Source organism: Molossus molossus, unplaced genomic scaffold (assembly GCF_014108415.1).
Source record: "Molossus molossus isolate mMolMol1 unplaced genomic scaffold, mMolMol1.p scaffold_m16_p_1, whole genome shotgun sequence".
Taxonomy (NCBI): Eukaryota; Metazoa; Chordata; class Mammalia; order Chiroptera; family Molossidae; genus Molossus; species Molossus molossus.
Genome location: NW_023425344.1, coordinates 242,474,017 through 242,489,733, shown reverse-complemented (window position 1 = coordinate 242,489,733; position 15,717 = coordinate 242,474,017). Strand labels below are relative to the sequence as shown.

Sequence of the window (15,717 nt, the reverse complement as noted above, 5' to 3'; positions counted from 1 at the left end):
AAACATTTTGATACGTTGTTTGATCCAGTTTGCCAGAAATGAGTTAAGGATTTTTGCATCTATATCCATAAGGGATATTGATCTGTAGTTTTCTGTTCTCTTGGTGTCTGGCTTTGATATCAGTGTAACAGTGGCTTCATAGAGAGCACTTAGAAATGTTCCCTCTTCGTCTGTCTTTTGAAGGAGTTTGCGAAAGACTCATGCTGATTCTTCTTTAAACATTTGGTAGAAATTACCATGAGGCCATCTGGTCCTGGCTTTACTTTAAAGGAAGATTTTTTTATGACTATGTCAATCTCTTGTTATAAATCAACTCTGCTTTTCTATCATTTTTAGTCAGTTTTGGTAGTTTCTGTCTTCATAGAATTTTGTGTTTTATCTATGTAATCTAATTTGTTGGGGCACAGTTGTTTATTATATTCTTTAATAATTCTTTTTATTCCTGTGAGGTTCATGGTGATAACCCTCTTTCATTCCTGATTTTAGTAATTTGAGTCTTTCTTCTTTGTTGCTTGGTCATTCTAGCTAATGGTTTGTCAATTGTGTTAATCTCTTTTTTTTTTTTAATCCTTACCCGAGGACTTTTTTTTTTTTTTTTTTTTTTTTTGCACTTTATCTTCAGATAGAGCGGAAGGGAGAGAGGGAGGAAGAGAGAGAGAAACATCGATGTGAGAGACACATTGACTGGTTGCCACCCACATGACCCTAACAAGGGTGGGGGACAAACTGCAACCAAGGTATATGCCCTTAACGGAAACTGAACTCAGGTCTCTGTGGTCCTCGGGCCAATGCTCTAACCTCTGATCCAAACTGGCCAGGACGTGTTGATCTTTTTAAACAATCAAATTTTAGTTTCAGTGATTTCTTTCTATTTTAATTTTTTTCTATTTCACTTATTTTTACTTTAATTATTTCCTTCTTTCTGCGTTCTTAGGATTTAATTTGCTCTACTGTTTTTGTTTCTTATGGAAGAAATTTAGGTCACTGACTTAAGATCTTTAATATAGTTATTTATAGCTATAAAGGTCTAAGCACTGCTTTTGCTGCATCCTATATGTTTTGGTATGTTGTGTTTTTATTTTCATTTACCTCAAAGTATTTTCTGATTTCCCTTATGATTTTCCTTGATGCATTATTTATTTAAGAGTGTGTTATTTAACTTCCATATATTTATGAATCTTTCAGTTTTCCTTTTGTTGTTGACTTCTGATTTTTTTCCATTGTGAAATGATTGTAGAAGATATTCGGCATGATTTAAATCCTTTCAAATTCCTTGATGCTTGTTTTTGATGGAACATGTGGTTTATCCTGGAGAGTGCTCCATATGAATTTGAGATGAATGTGTATTCTTTCTCAAATGTATGTGTTCATATTTTTCATCAGATTTAGAAAGTTTTCCAATATGAGTTCTTCAAATACTCTTCCTTGTTCTCTCTACTTCTGTCTGGCGCTCTCCTTGTGCCTATGTTGGCACGTTGGGTGGCGTGCCGCAGGTCCCTGAGACACAGTTCATTTTCCTTCATTCTTTCTCCTTTCTGTTCCTGAGACTAGTCAGTCTCATGGACCTATTTCAAGGCCATTGACGTTTTCCTTCTTCCTGCTCAAGTCTGCTGTTGAGCCTCTCCAGTGAATTTTTTGTTTTAGCTGTTGTACTTCTGAATTCCAGAATTTATTTTGGCTCTTTTTTATAATTTGTACTTCTTTATTCTCATATTCTATGGTGAGAAATTTTTCTCATGCTTTTGTTTAGTTTTTTAGACATTTAAAAGACTTCTGTGTGTATAGTTTAAAATAGCTGATTTAAAGTCTTTGGTAAATCCAGTGTCTAAAATTCCTCAGAGATAGTTTCTACTGACTGTTTTTTCCACTGCATGTAGACCATATTTTCTTGTTTGTCTCCTAATTTGTTGTTGTTATTGTTATTGAAAACTGGGCATTTAAAATGATATAATTTGACGATTCTAGAAAATGTGTTCTTCTCCCTGACCAGGTCTGCTTGTTGTTACTATTTATTGTTGTTTTTGTTTGTTTGGTGACTTTTCTCAAATAATTTGGTAAAGTCTGTATTTTGTGTTGTGTGTGGCAACTGAAACATCTGCTAGGTTAGCCCAAGGTCGTCTAATGATTGCACAGAGATTTCCTTGGAGACCTGGACCCAGTGAGTCTCCCAGTCGTCTCTGATGGGTCCTGTGTGTTTGGGGCACATCTTCAGCCCTCAAGCCGGCAGTTTACAGCCCACCTCAGCCTTTACCTCTTGCTTGCTCAGGTCCTCAGCGTTAGGGAGAGGAAAAAACGTAGAAAATTCTAAGTCATTGCTGAGCATGCAAATAACCCTCAGCACAGCCCCATGCATGCTTGTGGTTTTCAGATTCCCAGAAATATGTAGGAGCTTTACAAAGCCCTATAGATACTACATTCCCTAGTTTTTCCTTGTAAGCTTTTTGGTTCACTTATTGTTTGTCCTGTTACCCCCCACCTTGGGGAGTGTGATGCTCCACAGTTGCCTCTGATTGTTTTCAACAAACGCCCTCAAGGAAAAGGCTATTTGCGTTGGCTGAGCTCTGGTTCAGGTTAAAGAAGGACACTCTTGGAAGTGGGATCTTCCAAGAATGTACCAAATAGGTCAGATAATGCGCTTTCTCTGGGAAAGGACATAGAAGGAGCTCCATCCTGCTGCTGCACCCCTGGTGGGGTGCCAGGCTGCTGGCTTTCCAGGCTTCTCCAGAGCTGGTGAGAGGGGATGGAAAGTAGGGCAAGTTAAAACCTCATAAAGCTCCCTGTTCTCTCTGAGATCCAGTCAATTTTCATAAGTAAACACTCCCTGGGTTGCTACAAACCTTTGGTCAGTTTCTGAAGTTCTGAAAAACGTTTATTCTGACCATTTGCCAGTGTTCTCACTGCCTCCAAGGAGCAGAGAATTTTCATAGCCCCAACCCCTCCCCCATTTCCGTGGCATCACCCACCAGCTGGGTTTCGAGCCCACATGTACACACAGTGCTCAGAGGCTTCTTCAGGGCGCTGTGCTTGTACTTGATGGTTTATGGAGGCGTCTTTCCCATGGCTGAGTTGTTTGTGGATTCCTTTGGGGGGAGCCAGTGAGGTCATACCCGCCAGCCAGGACACCCACATTTTAGTCTTGCATCTACCACAGGAGCAAAGAAGCTGAGAACAGAGGACTTACTGGGTGTCAAGCTGGGCTCTCCCTTTCCATGGAATATTTTATGTACATTGTATCACGTCATTCTTGCAACAGCAAAAAAAAAAAAAGGTAATGTTCCCATTTAACAGATAAAGAAACTACTAAATGCAGAGCACCTAGCACTGTGCCTGCGACACAGAGCAAACACTTCATAGGTTGATTACGGTGGTGTTGTTAGTACAACTGTTATGATCAGAGAAGGAAGTGGAGCTCTTGGGATTTCTCCAGGCCGTTCGAATACCAGCTCGGTCTGTCTGATTCCAAAGCCCATCCAGATCCCACATCCCCATCCCAGCTCCCCTGGACAAGTCTATCCCTCCCTGGGTCTCCTTTCCTTGCTCTGAAGGATTTGAATGGACTGAGTTATTCCATCAACAAACAATGAGGTGTGCTGCTAAGGTCACTTTCAGGGTGACATGATGGAGGTATGTGATTCTGTGACATCAGTTGCTCAGAGTCATATTGGTAGCATTTTCCTGTTGGGCTTGAAAAAATAAACCGACAGGAAGACTGACAGGTGTGTGACCCAACGCGTGTTTTTCTCCCCCTCCCTCTGGCTCTGTCCCATCCCCCTGCAGAGACAGCAGGGGACAAAGCCAAGTGGGTGTTCACCTGGCCACTCATCTTCCTCCTGTGCATCACCATCCCCAACTGCAGCAAGCCCCGCTGGGAGAAGTTCTTCATGGTCACCTTCATCACCGCCACGCTGTGGATCGCCGTCTTCTCCTACCTAATGGTGTGGCTGGTGAGTGGAGGGAGCGGGGTGGACCGGACAGACAGCCCCTGCCCAGCACCTGCCACAGGTGGGAGCGTGACCTCAAAACTGCTGTGCCACCTTTGGCAAGTTACCTACCTCTGACATTACCTGCCCCCCGACCTTGACCTGTCTTCCAGTAAGAAGGGGTATTGGCAGTGGTGCACGCTGCTGCGCTCTGCACCAGGGATGCCCAGACAGGTACAGTGTGGCACATGCTTGCGAGGCAGGCATGGGGGATGGAGGTAAACCTTCTCCCCTGGCAGCATGGGCAGAGCACCATGGCGGGGTGGCAGGGGCTGGGGGTCGAGGACCGGGCCTGATACCTTGAAGATGTTTCTGTAAAGAACTCCAGAGGGCTGCTCACTAGGCCCCATCCTTTCAAGGGTCCTGGGGGAAGGTGACGGAGACTGGAGTCAGTGGGAAATGAACGCAAGTAGCCCTTCTATGCCCCCTGCCAAGGAATGTTCCTCTCCCCTTTCTATGTTCAGGCACATGTATAAACTGTATGTAAACTCTTTCAATCCTCATAACAACCATTTTATTACGCTCATGTTACAGATGAGGGAACTGGGGCCTAGAGATGGAGTAATTTGCCCAGTTAGTTACACAATTAGCATCTGCTACACAGTTGGTTACATCATTAGTGAGTTCTAGGTTGGGACTAGAACCCTGGTCTATTGTTCTCCGGAGCCACGGCCTCAGCCGCTATCCCGAGCTGCCTCTGTTTGTTGCTGGGATTTCCGTGCCATCTGGACTGCGGTTTTGCAGGTGGAGAGGCGCTGGCACGGCTCCTTGGCAGCTCCTCTGGCCACGCATCGCAGTTCTCGCTACAGACCTTCAGAGGCTGGGCTGGGCCAAGCAGGGGCACCTGCCCCCTTGCTCTGTGTGCCACCCTGTGGGGTCCTTCCAGTCCTCTCCCTCCTCCTCCTCCTCCGCCTCCTCCCCTTCCTCTTCTCCCTTCTCCCCGATCCTCCCCTCCTTCCCCCCTCCTCATTCTGACCGGAGCGTCCAGGAGCAAATTGAGATGCAGCTCGAGGATGGCTGCGTTCCTACTGTGAAGCTCACCTGTCAGCTGTGCACAGCCATGGCCTCCGTGTACCATTGCCCTCTCCTCGCACCTGGGGCCAGCTGTGGAAAGGGCGAGTGAGTCTTGGTCTCAGCGTCACAGGGGCCACCATTCCCTTAACCCTCGAGGAGCCGCTTGGTGGGCAAAGATGGGCCGTGGGGGTCACACGGCAGTGGATTTGAGTCTTAGTTTTCCCACTTAGGTTCCATAAAACTTAGGCAGGTGACTCAACTTCTCTGAACCGCAGCCACCCCCTCCAAAACAGGGAAGATCATCCCTGTCTAACAGGGTTATTGGGAGAAGGAGAAGTCTCTGTGCAGACATCGTGATCCGGGCTGGCGGTACAGAAAATTGCTCATAACTGTAAATATCCGCTATTTTCACCATGTGATGGAGCCAGCACTGACCGCCCCATGCTCTGTCAGGTGAAGGTCAAAGTCCCCGTAACCAGTGTGTGTGTGTGTGTGTGTGTGTGTGTGTGTGTGTGTGTGTGTGTTGGGGTGGGGAGGAGTTGGAAATAGCGACTACCCTAACTTCCCAGAACAGACACCAGTCCAAGATCATGAAAACTATGCCTTAAATGAGTTGAATTTGCAAACTTAAAACTTTCTGAGTACGGTTCAAGGCCAGCCCATCTTTACATTTGATTTTTTAAAATCCAGTGACTTCTGTTACTAAAATGCATTCCCAAAATAACATTGCAGTTTAAAAAAAAAGAAGAAGAAGAAGTATTTCATGATATTTGAGTGGGTGTGAGAATTAGGGAAGATGAAATTAACAAATGTGTGAAACTTTTTCTCTAATTACTGAAAATAACAGTATTCTTATATCAGTTCTACTAATTAGCAGTGAGGTTGGATGTTTAACAACTCTCCCACCCCCACTCGTTAAAGCAGAGTCTGTGAAGGGTTGGCCCTACATCCGTCCCTGCTGGGCAGTCTTTCATGGTTTTGAACTTCAGCTGACCTTTCTTTAGGGGAATTTCTACTCCTATAGAAAGCAGTGGAGTGCCACGTTAGCCCGATTTTTTTTATCTTTTTTATCCTCACCCAAGGATATTATTTTTTTATTCATTTACTTATTTTTGAGAGAGAGGGGGGAAGGAGAAGGGAGAGAGAGAAAGAAGAACATCGATGTGAGAGAGAAACATCGATCCGTTGCCTCTCGCATGCACCCAAGGGAATTGAACCTGCAACCTGGGTAGGTGCCCTGATCAGGAATCGAATGAGCCACCTTTTGGTATACAGGACAATGATCCAACCAACTGAACTACACTGGCCAGGACTGCAGGCATTCTTACTTAGCTTCTCTGACTCTCAGTTTTTCTAGACAGAAAATGGGCATAATAATAGTGCCTCCCTCACTATATAGTGCCTCCCTCACTAATAGTGGGTGGCACGTAATGGAGAACATGAGATTGTGAAAACAAAACACCTGCTTGCATACCTGGTATACAGTAAATGCTCGGTAAATGTTACTTATAAGTAGAGATAGAGATATTGTCAGAGCCAAAAAAAGAAACCTCCTCAATATCCAGCAGCAAGGGATTAGCTAAAACTTTATAGCCATCCAGTGAAATCTGTGCATCAGTTTAAAATAATGTAATTGGATATTTGAGATGGAAAGGTATTCACAATGTATTATTACATGAAACACATGTTGCAAAATATATGTTGATAGTACAGTCTGATTTCATTCTTTCTAATATACCAGAAAGGTCAAGGGTATATTCTAAAACAGTGGTGGTTTTTTAAAATATGTTTTTATTGATATTTTGGAGAGAAAGGAAGGGGGAGGGAGGGAGAGAGACAGACAGACAGACAGACAGACAGACGTTGATATGAGACAGAAACATGGATCGGCTGCCTCCTGCACGCCCTCCACTGGGGATCGAGCCCACAACCCAGGCCCACACCCTGAGCAGGAATTGAACCGGGACTTCTCGGTCCATGAGATGACGCTCAATCCACTCAGCCACACCGGCTGGGCAAAAGCAGTGGTTTTTAAATGCGGTTCCTAGACCAGCAGTCTCAGGAATGTGCCAGGAATGCAGTTTCTTGGGCTTCACCCCAAACTTCCTGAATCAAAAACTCTGGAGGTGGGGCCCGGCAGTCTGCATGTTCACAAGCCTGCCAGAGGGCTTTCTGCATGTTCGCGCGTGAGAACCACTGGCTGATGGGATGTGTGACTAGTGTTTGTCTGTGGGTCTTGAGAAACGGTAGATGATTTTCAATTTTCATTTTACTTTATTTCCTCGACTTTTTAAAACAGTGAATGCATATTACTTATGTCATCAGGGAACAAGAACACGCGAGAGATATTTTTAAAACCAAACCATATTGCAGATTTTTTCGATGGTTGCAGCAGTAGTGTGCTCGAGTGAAAGGCACTGAGGGTAAGCGATGTTCCCCCTTCTTCTGCAGGTGACTATTATCGGGTACACATTCGGGATCCCTGACGTCATCATGGGTATTACTTTCCTGGCAGCAGGCACGAGCGTTCCAGACTGCATGGCCAGCTTAATTGTGGCAAGACAAGGTACACATCCTGTGTCAGTCCCCACCGCCATCAGCGTCACCATGCAGGCCCCTCACCCCTGCCCGAGCTACAGTTCCTGGCTCTTATGACTTGTAGTTAAGTTCTGCTGTGGAGGGAGCTGTGATTTTTGGAAATCACACGTATCAGGTTCCACCCGTGGGGAGAATGCCACCCAGATGAACCCCCCCCCCCACTCCAGACCTCAAGAAGCATTTGTACGCGTGCAGTTGTATAAAAATGAACTTGTCCTGAAATCACCAATGTGAGACTGACCAGAGCTGAAGCCCAGCCTTCTTATCGCTAATGAGGTGGTAACAAGAAGTGTTCTGGTCCCGTGAGGGCAGAGTGGGGATGTCCTAGACCTCCAACGATTTCCCTATGCTTCTTCGGAGTTCCAGAATTTGTGTAATGTTTTGGTGTGTTGGGTCATTTTTCTTTGTGGCCTGCAAAGCGACATGGGTTAAGCAAGGTGAGGGGGCCCTGTGAGCTCTCTGACAGCAGAATAGAAGAGCTGACAGAGCCAGCCTTTCTGTACTGCTGTTTCCCGGCGTGGCCTTCCACAGATCTTCCCCCGCAGATGGAGGTTTGGAAGTATGGCGGGTGGGGGTGCAGGGGGGGTGAATAATGGAGCGAAATCTCAGAGGACTCAGGAGAGGAGAGAAGTAAGTACCCAGAGAGAAAGTTGGCTTTGGCGATAGGGAAAGGACATTTTATTCTTTGAAACAGAAGAAAGGTTTGATTGGTTGGCAGGTGCTGAGAAAATATGAGTTAAGGAGAAGGCAAGGGTGCGTGTATGTTTGGGAGTCACCTGGAGCCTTGTGAAAATAGGGACCCTTGGGGCTGGCAACCCAGGGGAATGGAATTTAATAGAGTGACCTTTGAGGTGAGTGTATTCATTTTGGCTAATCTAATAGTCAAATGGACACGAGACAGATTAGCCAGAGAGGATAACCACATTTAATCATTCATGCACGTACGGGGTGCGTAAGAGCGTGGGGCCCAGGACACAGGGCAGTGGAGGCTTATATGCCATCTTGAGCTAAGGAGAAGGGGTAGTGGTTTGTGATGTCAGAGGGCAGGAAGGAAATTCACAGGGAGATAAAGAAGCACACGTGTGGAAAGCAGGCTTGCTGGGCCTTCTGCAGCAGGGGACACGGAGGGGCCTGGGATCACGCAGGCTTTGCTGGGCTCCTCCCCGCCTCTCCCATTAGTTCACACTGCAGAGGTCTGTCGAATTCTTTTAGGCAGTTAGGGGTAAGGCCAAAGGTTTTTCCTGAGCCTTTTGTTTCTTGACAATAACCAGCTTAGAAGAATATCCCCCAAAAAGGCATATTTGGGGGCGGCAAACTCTGCCACCCGTCCATTCCCAAATGCTGACATAAAAATAAAGACCCCAACTGGGTGGCTTAAAACAACAGAAACGGCTTTTCTCACAGTTCTGGAGGCTGGCGGGTCACCGTCAAGGTGTCAGCTTGTGGCTGCATTACTCCGGTCTCTGCCTGCAGCTTTGCACGGCCTTTTCTCTGTGCGTGTCTGTGTCCACACAACCCTCCCCTTTTATTTTTTAATCCTTGCCCGAGGACATTCTTCCATTTATCTTAGGGAGAGAGAGAGAGAAAAAACATCGACGTGAGAGAGATGATTAGTTATCTTCCACACGACCCCGACCAGGGCCACGAACGAACTGGAACTGAGGTATGTGCCCTGCGACTGTTTGGTCCACAGACCAACGCTCTAACCACCGAGCCAGACCAGCCAGGGCACACGACCCTCTTATCAGGATACCAATAACTGTATTTGGCTCACCGGATTCAGTATGGCCTCATTTTAATGTGATTACACTTACAAAGACCCTATTTGCAAACGAGGTCACAGTCAGGTTCTGGGTGGACATGACAGGGGCTACTCTTCAGCCCAGCTGAGCGAACAGAAGGAAAGCCCACGAGCACAGAGGGCCTGCCTGATGTCCTCGTGGCGTGAGCGTGGGTGGGATTCAGTCACACAGGTGAGATGACAGGTCCATCCAGAGCTTTGGTTGGCTGGTGGACACGACAGAAGGTCGGGGTAAGAGAACATGAAGTTTAAGCAGCTAGCCCTGGAGTCCAGGCTAGTAGCGGGGTGGGGGGTGACATTAGAAGGTGAAGGACTAAGACGGGGAGGGGATGTCCCAGTGAGGTCAGAGTACGGGCTGTGCAGGAACAAGGGACAGGCAGGTTCTGAGGGAGGACACCCCCTCAGTGGCTGCTAAACCTGAGGGAGGGTGAGGTAGGGAGGGCATGGACGGTTGTCGTACGGTGGCCCTGATGTGATTGACAGAGGACCCAGCGGACACGGTTGAAGCACAGAGAGTGTATTTGTGGCAGGGGGTCCAGAACCTGTTGGCACCACTGCATAGAGCAGCAGCCACGCTGCGTGCCTGCCCGGGGCACCGCTGCCCTGCCTGCGGTGTAGCTGCCCTACCCAAGGTGCCACTGCCCTACCCGGGGCGCCGCTGCCCTGCCCGGGGTGCCGCCCGCAGCCTCCCTGCACTGGGCCGCAGCCTTCCGTGTGGTCCAGGCTGGCGGCATCGGCTGGACAGGGAGTGTGAGAAATTCAGACTCTCAGGCCCCACCCCAAACCCCCTGAATCAGAATCTGCCTTTTAGCAAGACCCCCAAGTGCGGCGTGTGCGCCTCACAGTTGGACGCGGCGGAGAGAGGGCGGCGCGTGTGCAGAGCCCCCGGCCCAGCCCCAGGCGCCGGTCCTCTCCTCCCAAGCTCGTCTTTTCACTCCTCCCCAGGATGATTTTCTGCCACCTTCAGGTAGAGAGAAAGGGAAAGGACAGGAGAGAGAAACATCCACGTGAGAGGGACACATCGACTGGCTGCCTCCCGCACGACCCCGACCACGGCCGGGATGAACCGCAACCGAGGTACGTGCCCTTGACCGGAATCGAACCCGAGACACTTCGGTCCACGGGCCGATGCTCTAACCACTGAGCAAAACCGGCTAGGGCTCCTCCCAAACTCTTCACACCTCCCGACAGACCGGTCCACGGGTGCCTGCCTCCTCACCAGGGGCAAGTAGCTGGGCCAGGTACTGCCATCCCTGCCATCCTGCGTGTTAGAGACGGGGGACCAGAAGGCGTCTCCTGGAGATGCCGCCACCGAAGGGCTGCGCTGCCCAGACACTGGCAATGCTGGCGGGGAGGCCCTTGAGGAAGGCGTGTGCCCGAGCTCAGCAGATGACGGGAGCAGGGCGGGAGGAGGAGGTGACCTGGCTTACACCAGCGGGTGGCCGTCACAGGCAGGCGAACCCGTCGTCCAGACGCTCGGAGTCACTGCCCGCTTCTCCGTGACCAGAGCAGTTTACAGTTAGGCCGTTAGGCCTGTTCCTCCCACACACCCGTGTGCGTGCCAGGTGGTTTCGGGTCAAATCGGGGCCCGGCGGCCAGGTTGGAACAGGTTTCAGCCAGTATGAGTCTTATTGGTAAAAGTTGTTTTCTAACTTCTAACACCCCTCAAGGTATTAAGTCCCTCCGATGGAATGGCTAGCACGATTCAGGACAGTGGGGCAGGAAGGGGAAGATGACGACATGGTCCCCACTCTCTAAGACGCTTGTCGCCTGGCTGGCAGAAAAGAGCTCACCCTTTGGAGGCCACCAGGGCATAAGACCAGATGCCCTGGCGTCCCAGCCAAGGTCATGGTTCCATCACCTGGGCCCCAAGTACGCATCCTGTCTGGGTGTGAAGGACGCGAGACTGTTGGCGAACTGTGTGACCTTGGGCACATCTCCAGCCTTAGGGTCATCGTGTGCCATGAGGACAGTGCCCCCGCCTCTCAGAGCGGCTGGGGTTACATGAGGTGAAGCGCAGTGGGTCCTCGGGAACATCACTAACACCCCTGGCGAACTGTGCAGGCCCTGTGTCAGGTTCCACACTGGGAGGGCAGACAGCAGAAACGTACCTCAGTCTGGAGGCTGGGAGGCCCAGGTCGGGGTGTCAGCAAGGCTGAGTCCTCCGGGGGCTGTGAGGAGCATCTGTTCCCGGCCTCTGGCCTTGGCTCTAGATGACCACGTCCACGTGACTTTGTCCCTGCGCTGTCTGTCCACGTTTTTCTAGGACACCAGTCATACTGGATTAGGGCCCACCCTCACGACCTCCTTTGGGTGATCTCTAAAGACCCTCTCTGTAAACAAGGTCACATTCTGAGGGGGTAAAGGTTAGGGCCCCCAACATATGAACCTTGGGGCTCACCATTCAGTCCGTACCAGGCCCCCTGTAGACTTCGCGACCGGTGAGTCTGAGGCCTCGGAGAAGGTTTAGAAATGCGGGGTCTGTGAAGAAGGAATTCTTATCTCAGGAACAGCACTACTAGAGCAGTGAAGGGACAGAACAGGGACTTCCCGTGACCTGCTCCTAATGAGTGACACGTGTCGATTGTCCCTCTAGGCCTTGGCGACATGGCAGTTTCTAACACCATAGGGAGCAACGTGTTCGACATCCTCGTGGGACTCGGCATCCCGTGGGGTCTGCAGACCATGGTGATCAATTACGGATCCACAGTAAGTTCCTCTCGCCTCCTTAGTAAGTGAGGTAGACGCCAGGCGTGTGCATTTCACGGGAATGAGGGTGCTGTTGGCCCGTCCCTGCCAGGGCTCTGGGTGACACGCCCCCACTTCTCCGTGGCACTCCGGCACCCACTTTCTGTGAAGGCTCCCAGAGCAGTCTGAGGGGTGCCTACAGGGGAAGCCCCTGTTTGCCCGGCACTCGTTGGTGCTTCTGCCCTGTATCTAGCCCACTGGAATGCCTGTCCCCGCCCGGTCCTTTTCCTCAGACCAGCGGAGCCGAGATTTGAATCCACAGTTAGCTGATCGTCCATGGCCATGTGCTCACCTTGAACACCCACCTGTGCTTCCCAGATGGGGGAGGGAATACACCGGAGCAGCTGGGCTCTCGGAACAGATGGGCCAGAGCAGCCCAGAGAGTCAGGGCGCGTGTTTGTTTCTGCAGGTGAAGATCAACAGCCGGGGCCTGGTCTATTCCGTGGTGTTGCTGCTGGGCTCCGTGGCGCTCACGGTGAGTTTTTATATTTGCAAAATAGAAGCCTTGTGCACACTTCATTTCATCGAGTCCGCCCGGTCACTTGCATGCCTGTGAAACCCCTCTCTCTTCCCCCGGCAGTGAGGGGCAAAGCTAAGGGAACATGCATTCGGATACCCCGAGACACAATTTGTGCCAAGAATGTTGGCACCCACCTTTGCACTGTTCCCTGAACAACTAAGAAGTCATCGGAGGAAGGAAATGACTTTCTTCTTGCTGCCCAGTCTGTCTCCCCTCACTAGAGGAGAAATCTTCCCCAGCCCGTCCGAGCTGGCAGAGGGGGCATTGCTCAGGCATCCGGACTCGCACATAGTAGAACTCGGGTCTCCACACTCCATGTGCCCAGGACTGAGCTAAACGCTTTACCTTTGCTGAATGATTCAATCCTTACAAATACCTGATGGTACCATTCCCATTTTTCAGAAGAAATCAAGGCTCGGGGGTTAACGTGCCCAAGGTCACCCAGTTAGGACGTGGCAAAGCTGGGACTGGAGCCCAGCTGGTCTGTCTCTGTGGGGCCTGTGACGTTGCTCTGATGAGGGGACTGTGATCCACCTTTAGCAAGCCTCGATTCAGGGGTGAGAGAGAAGGCAGTAAAGGGACGTGTGGGAGAGTCTGGGAAGAATTGAGAAGGAGGGTACGTTCCAACCTCTCTCTCCAAACACATACATAAGTAGAAAAAGTTGGTGCGAGCTGAAGTTTGCCCGATGGTGGGCCCGCAGGAGTTCTGGAGAAGAGGGCTGAGGATACCAGGTTCTGAGGCAGAAGACCCTCCTTGTGGCTGGAGAAGGTCTGGGCTGGGGAGGGCCCGTTCCCTGAGGGCAGCTGGTGTGTCCCTTGAGTCCGAAGGCTGGGCCAGGGCCTCGCCCTGCCATCAGACAAGGCTAAAGCCTGCAGGGCTCATGCCATCTCAGCAAGGCCATGCCTGGCAGCACCCTCTGCTCTAGCCCACATTTGGAGGAAGTGATGGGATTCGTGGTTTATGTGCAGTTTTCCACAAACGTATTTCTCCGCCCCACGCCTGACCCTTGCACTGTCTCCTGCCAGGTCCTTGGCATCCATCTAAACAAATGGAGATTGGACTGGAAGCTGGGCGTCTACGTGCTGGTTCTCTACGCCATCTTCTTGTGCTTCTCCATCATGATAGAGTTTAACGTCTTCACCTTTGTCAACTTGCCGATGTGCCGAGAAGAAGATTAAAGCTGAGCCGCGGCCGGCTGGGAGCTGTTCTGGACACTGGCGCTAGCGTCCTCCCTTCTGTCCCCTCCCACCCTGAGTCTCCTGCACCGGCAGCCGCCATCTGTTCTTTCTTACACTGGAAGGAAGAGCCATCGTGGTCCTGGGTCACGGGCCAGGCTGCTGGGCGTCCTCCTCCTCCTTGGAGTTCTGTCCCCCAAAAGGCAAGATTTGGGGGCCGCTATTAAAGCAGCTCTGCAGACCGGAGCTGCCAGTCACAGGGATGTGGCATGTGTCTGATCTCTCTTGGACACTTCAGTCAGAAAGACTTCTGTGTGCAGTTGGTCTTTCTGTTCCACAGCATCCTCAGAGGGTGAATGAGGTGGTCGGTGAATGGGACATCTCCCAGGGCAAGTGCAAAACAGGAGTGTCCCCTGGGCCTGAGGGGTGAGGTCCGTGGGCAGCCTACGCTGTGAAGAGCTGCAGGAACACTCGTGGTTTGGAGGGGCAGGGCCTCCACCTGCTGGGGGGGTGGGGCCATGAAGGCAGACACCCCTTTTTCTGGACAAATTGGAAGAATGGAAACAGTTTTTCAGATTTGTTCTGTTTTTGTTTTACAGCAGAAGAGAAAACAAGAATACACTATTTTTCTCATGTTTATTGATGCATTCAGAGAATGAGTAATGAAATATTAAAAATAAAATGTCCTATAGCTCATCATACTTGAAAACTATCATTCCATACAAAAGGACCATTATGGGGACCGAAAAGGTGACGCGGAAAACGAACCCTGTGCGTACCGTGTGGCGTGGACACGGAGACGTTTGGCTTGGAACTTGGGAAAGAGTACGCGACTGACCTCTAACTGGGTGCTAATTCACAGACACGGCAGAGATCGTAGTGCCCAGCCATACCTTCCAGACCTGTGTGATGCGGCGTCACTTTGGGCTTGTTTCTTTGTTAATGCTCTACTCTCAAAACCATCCTGTTGAAAGACCCAGTTGTTCTATGCCCAACAAATTCCATAGCCTGCTGAACCAGAATAAGTGTGCCAGCAGTTACTCACAAGGAGAGAGGTTCCCGGAAGGCAGCACACTGCTCCCTGGGTGGCTGGGACCGAAACTGGGAATTTTTAGAGCTGAGTTTCTTGAACCTTACGGTTGGCTACCCATGAAAGGCCAGGGATGGGAGGCTGGTTCAAAAATAGAGAAATATTAAACAGCTTTTGACCACTTCCTAGCTCTCCAATATATATTAAAAAGAGTTACGAACACAAACCATTTGTGGTTTCTAAAAAGAAAGCACAATTAATTTTATATAGAGGTATTTTTATTTTTTTAATGTTTCTATTGCAAAAGTCTATCAGCGTCGATGCACTTTTAACACTGAGCTATTTTGCACGGAAGACAGTGGGAATTACCCATGATGCTAAGAGGAAAGCAGGTGTTTCGTGATTCACGAGTGAGCAGTCATTGGGGATGAGCTGAAATCCAATAGCTAATTCCTTCCTGAGACACAGAGGTTGTGACCCAAGGTGGGGTTTGTGGCTGTGCTCCTTAGGGCCTCCTGAATGCTGACAGAGGAAGTGTTCGCGTGTGTGTCCTTTTCGTTAGCGGGGGCCTGCGGTGGGCCAGACTCCGCCACCAGGTTCTGTCTTGGACCGCCATCAGGGTGAGCGGCTCCACCACACGAAGGCTTCCCTTTTTGGTATGCTACCTAGATATGGACTCAGTGATCTTCAAGTTGAGGACAAGGGTGATTTTCCTAAGAAATTAGCTGAGTGTGAGGCCAGGGAGGCCATCGGTCATCATTATAAACTTAAGTAGAAGAAGGTTTCGGAGCCCTGGGGGCACTGTCCTCTTCGCAAAGCTGGCCTGGTTCTGTCTGTCTTACACTCACCG

At 49.9% G+C, this 15,717-nt stretch overlaps 1 protein-coding gene across 2 annotated transcripts in view; it reads left to right on the top strand.

Annotated features, from left to right (window-relative positions):
* The window catches only part of SLC24A4 (solute carrier family 24 member 4), a 135,537-nt gene extending 120,808 nt beyond the window's left edge, over positions 1 to 14,729 (top strand). For both annotated transcript variants that reach the window (XM_036242255.1, XM_036242246.1), the window contains exons 13-17: positions 3,778 to 3,944; positions 7,446 to 7,560; positions 11,990 to 12,102; positions 12,551 to 12,616; positions 13,688 to 14,729. In XM_036242255.1, coding sequence (XP_036098148.1) covers positions 3,778 to 3,944; positions 7,446 to 7,560; positions 11,990 to 12,102; positions 12,551 to 12,616; positions 13,688 to 13,840 — 614 coding nt within the window. In that variant the 3' untranslated portion in view covers positions 13,841 to 14,729. The remainder of the gene's footprint in view (positions 1 to 3,777; positions 3,945 to 7,445; positions 7,561 to 11,989; positions 12,103 to 12,550; positions 12,617 to 13,687) is intronic.
* Positions 14,730 to 15,717: the final 988 nt, after the last annotated feature.